We start from the raw sequence: 2,656 nt of genomic DNA on the forward strand, positions 1-2,656 counted from the left end.
AAATTTCCTGTTGGCCCAGCTGGCCGGGGCAGGCCCCCCGCCCCAGGCAGCCCGCCCGCGCTGTGCTCGCTGTGCCTCTGGCCAGAGACAGAACGAATCGGGCTCCATGTCTGGGAAAGCTTTATTTATTTTCTTTCTTTTTGTTTTGTTAAATGTCTTTTTTTAAAAGACTTATTTTATTTACTTTATTTATTTATTTGTTTATTTTAATTTGGCCAGATTGTGACAGAGTAAAAGAGAGAGAAGGTGAGAAAGCCAGCCACCAGGTCCAGGACCCGAACCAGGGTTAGCCATGTGGGAGTCCAGTACCCCAACCACTATGTCAGCTGCTGGCCCAGAAAGCTTTATTTTTTAGCTTCCCAAAGTCCTATGTTGGGGACCAGCAGTTAGTGTAATGGCTATGTCACTGGACTCCCATGTAGCCGACCGCGGTTCGAGTCCCAGTCACGCTGGGTGTGTGTGCGTGCGTGCCCAAGATCCCGAGAGGAGAATGGAGGAGAAGGGATTGCGGCATGGCCATCCCCCCTGGGGGGTGATTTCTCGCTTTCTGTCTCTCTGTCTTACTGGCGACTGCATGCACCCTAAAGCAAAAACCTCTCAAAAAAAAAAAAAAAAAGAAAAGAAAGAAAAAGTCCTATGCTCAATCAGATGGAGGGGCCCCAGTGTCTAATGCAGAGTTTTTCCTTTTGATTTTTTTTTTTGCCATAGTGCACATGTCCTTGCCTGAAAGAGACAGAAGAGACAGTGACAGGGAGAGGGAGAAGTTACCCCTGGAGGGAATGGCCGTGCTGCCAGGATTTTGTGCACGCACACAGTCACACCCAGCATGATCTTCAAGTTGCCAGATCTGAGACTCCAACTGCAGTCAGCCACACAGGAGTCCAGCACCTAAACCGCCATGCCCCCTCTTGGCCCCTAAAGCATGGTTTTGTTTTTTACTTTTTTTTTTTTTTAAATTGTTTGGGTTGGGATCAGCAGGTGGCGTGTAGGTTAAGGCGCTGGATGGACACTCCCACATGGCTGACCACGGATTGAGTCCCAGACCTGGTGGCTTACTTTCTCACTTTCTCTCTCTCTCAAATCAAAAATAAATAAATTAATTAAATTAAATAAGTCATTCTTTTTTTAAAAAAATTGGCACATTGCCGGACTCCCACATAGTCAACCGTGGTTCAATTCCTAGACCTGGTGGTTTAAAACTCACTCCAGGAGCATATGTATGCATGCCCGAAATCCTGAGCATAGAATGGAGAAGGGATGGTGGTGTGGCCATCACCCTGGGTGGTGATTTCTCACTTTCTGTCTCCCCGTCTCTCTGTCTCTGGCGAGTGCACATGCCCTATAGCAAAAAAAAAAAAAAAAAAAGAAAGAAAGAAAGAAAGAAAGGTCTCTCTTAAAAACTTGTTTAATTTGATTAATCGTTATTTCTTTTTCTTTTTCTTTTTTTTTGGAGAGGGTTTTGCTATAGGGCGTGTGTGCTCACCAGAAAGACAGAGAGACACAGAGAGACAGAAAGCGAGAAATTAACCCCCAGGGGGGATGGCCACGCCACAATCCCTTCTCCTCCATTCTCCTCTCGGGATCTTGGGCATGCACGCACATACTCCCAGCGTGAGTTTAAGCCATAGGGTCTGGGACTCGAAGTCCGGTCAATTACATGGGAGTCCAGCGACATAGCCATTATGCCAACTGCTGGTCCCAATTGTTATTATTTTCTAACTTGCTACAGGGCACACTTGTTCACCAGAGAGAAAGAGAGGGGGGGGGAGTGAAAAAGCAAGCCGCCAGGTCCGGGACTCAAAGTATGGTCAGCCCTGTGAGATTCTAGCCCCTTAACTAGCATGCCGCCCGCTGGCCCCGCCATGGCTTTTCCTTACCGCTGGCTGGACATCCTCAGCACCTGCGCCCCGGCCACCTGGCACACAGAACTCTCGCTGGCAGATACAGGAGCTGCAGCTGCCCACGTGGAGGTGTTTAAGCCCCACACAAACCCTGGCCGCGAGCTTTACTCGGGAAAATGCAGGCTCAGAGTGAGGCTGCTGTGAATCCACGGCACAGCCGGGTTCAAGCCCTCACAGGAGGCTCCAAGGGCAGGGACGCCAGGGCGGGAGGACAGGCTGAGTGAGTGTGGGCAGGACGTACGCCTGTGAGTGCAGCCCTCCTGGAGGCGGTGGCCAGGCGCCCCAGCTCCCTGCCTGCGCACCCACCCCCAAAAAACGGGAACCTGGGAAGGAGGCCCAGCTGGAGCCCTGAGGGGCGTCTGCTCCGTGGGTCAGGCCCGACGCTGCCCTCCCCCTCTGCTCCTGGGCTCTCCCAGGGTGCTCTGCAGCCCCCCTCCTCCCCACCTAGTATCACCGCGAAACTCATCAATGGAGGCGTGGCAGGACTCGTGGGGGTGACCTGTGTGTTCCCCATCGACTTGGCCAAGACGCGGCTGCAGAACCAGCATGGGACAGCCATGTACAAGGGCATGTAGGTGTTGGGGCTGAGGGCAGCGGGTGGGACAGGACGGGGGTGGCCTCCCTTTCCCTGAGGATAGGGGGTGCTGGCTTGGACAGCTGGGCGGTGTCCGGCCAGTCAGGTGGGGGGGGTGGGGATGGCTGGACTCCCGCTCCTGCCGACGGCCCCTCCCGCCTCTGCTCCCAGGATCGACTGC

General features: G+C 53.1%; 1 protein-coding gene across 6 annotated transcripts in view; it reads left to right on the plus strand.

Moving 5' to 3' along the window:
* SLC25A18 (solute carrier family 25 member 18) overlaps positions 1-2,656 on the plus strand; it is a 31,720-nt gene that overhangs the window by 15,803 nt on the left and 13,261 nt on the right. Inside the window, exon 3 of one of the 6 annotated variants that reach the window (XM_014591515.2) lies at positions 2,350-2,472. The exons of the other annotated variants lie outside the window; for them this stretch is intronic. Within the exon in view, the coding sequence (XP_014447001.1) occupies positions 2,350-2,472 (123 nt within the window). The remainder of the gene's footprint in view (positions 1-2,349; positions 2,473-2,656) is intronic. 6 annotated transcript variants of the gene reach the window in all.

This window comes from Tupaia chinensis, unplaced genomic scaffold (genome assembly GCF_000334495.1).
Source record: "Tupaia chinensis unplaced genomic scaffold, TupChi_1.0 Scaffold000578_2, whole genome shotgun sequence".
NCBI classification, from domain to species: domain Eukaryota; kingdom Metazoa; phylum Chordata; class Mammalia; order Scandentia; family Tupaiidae; genus Tupaia; species Tupaia belangeri.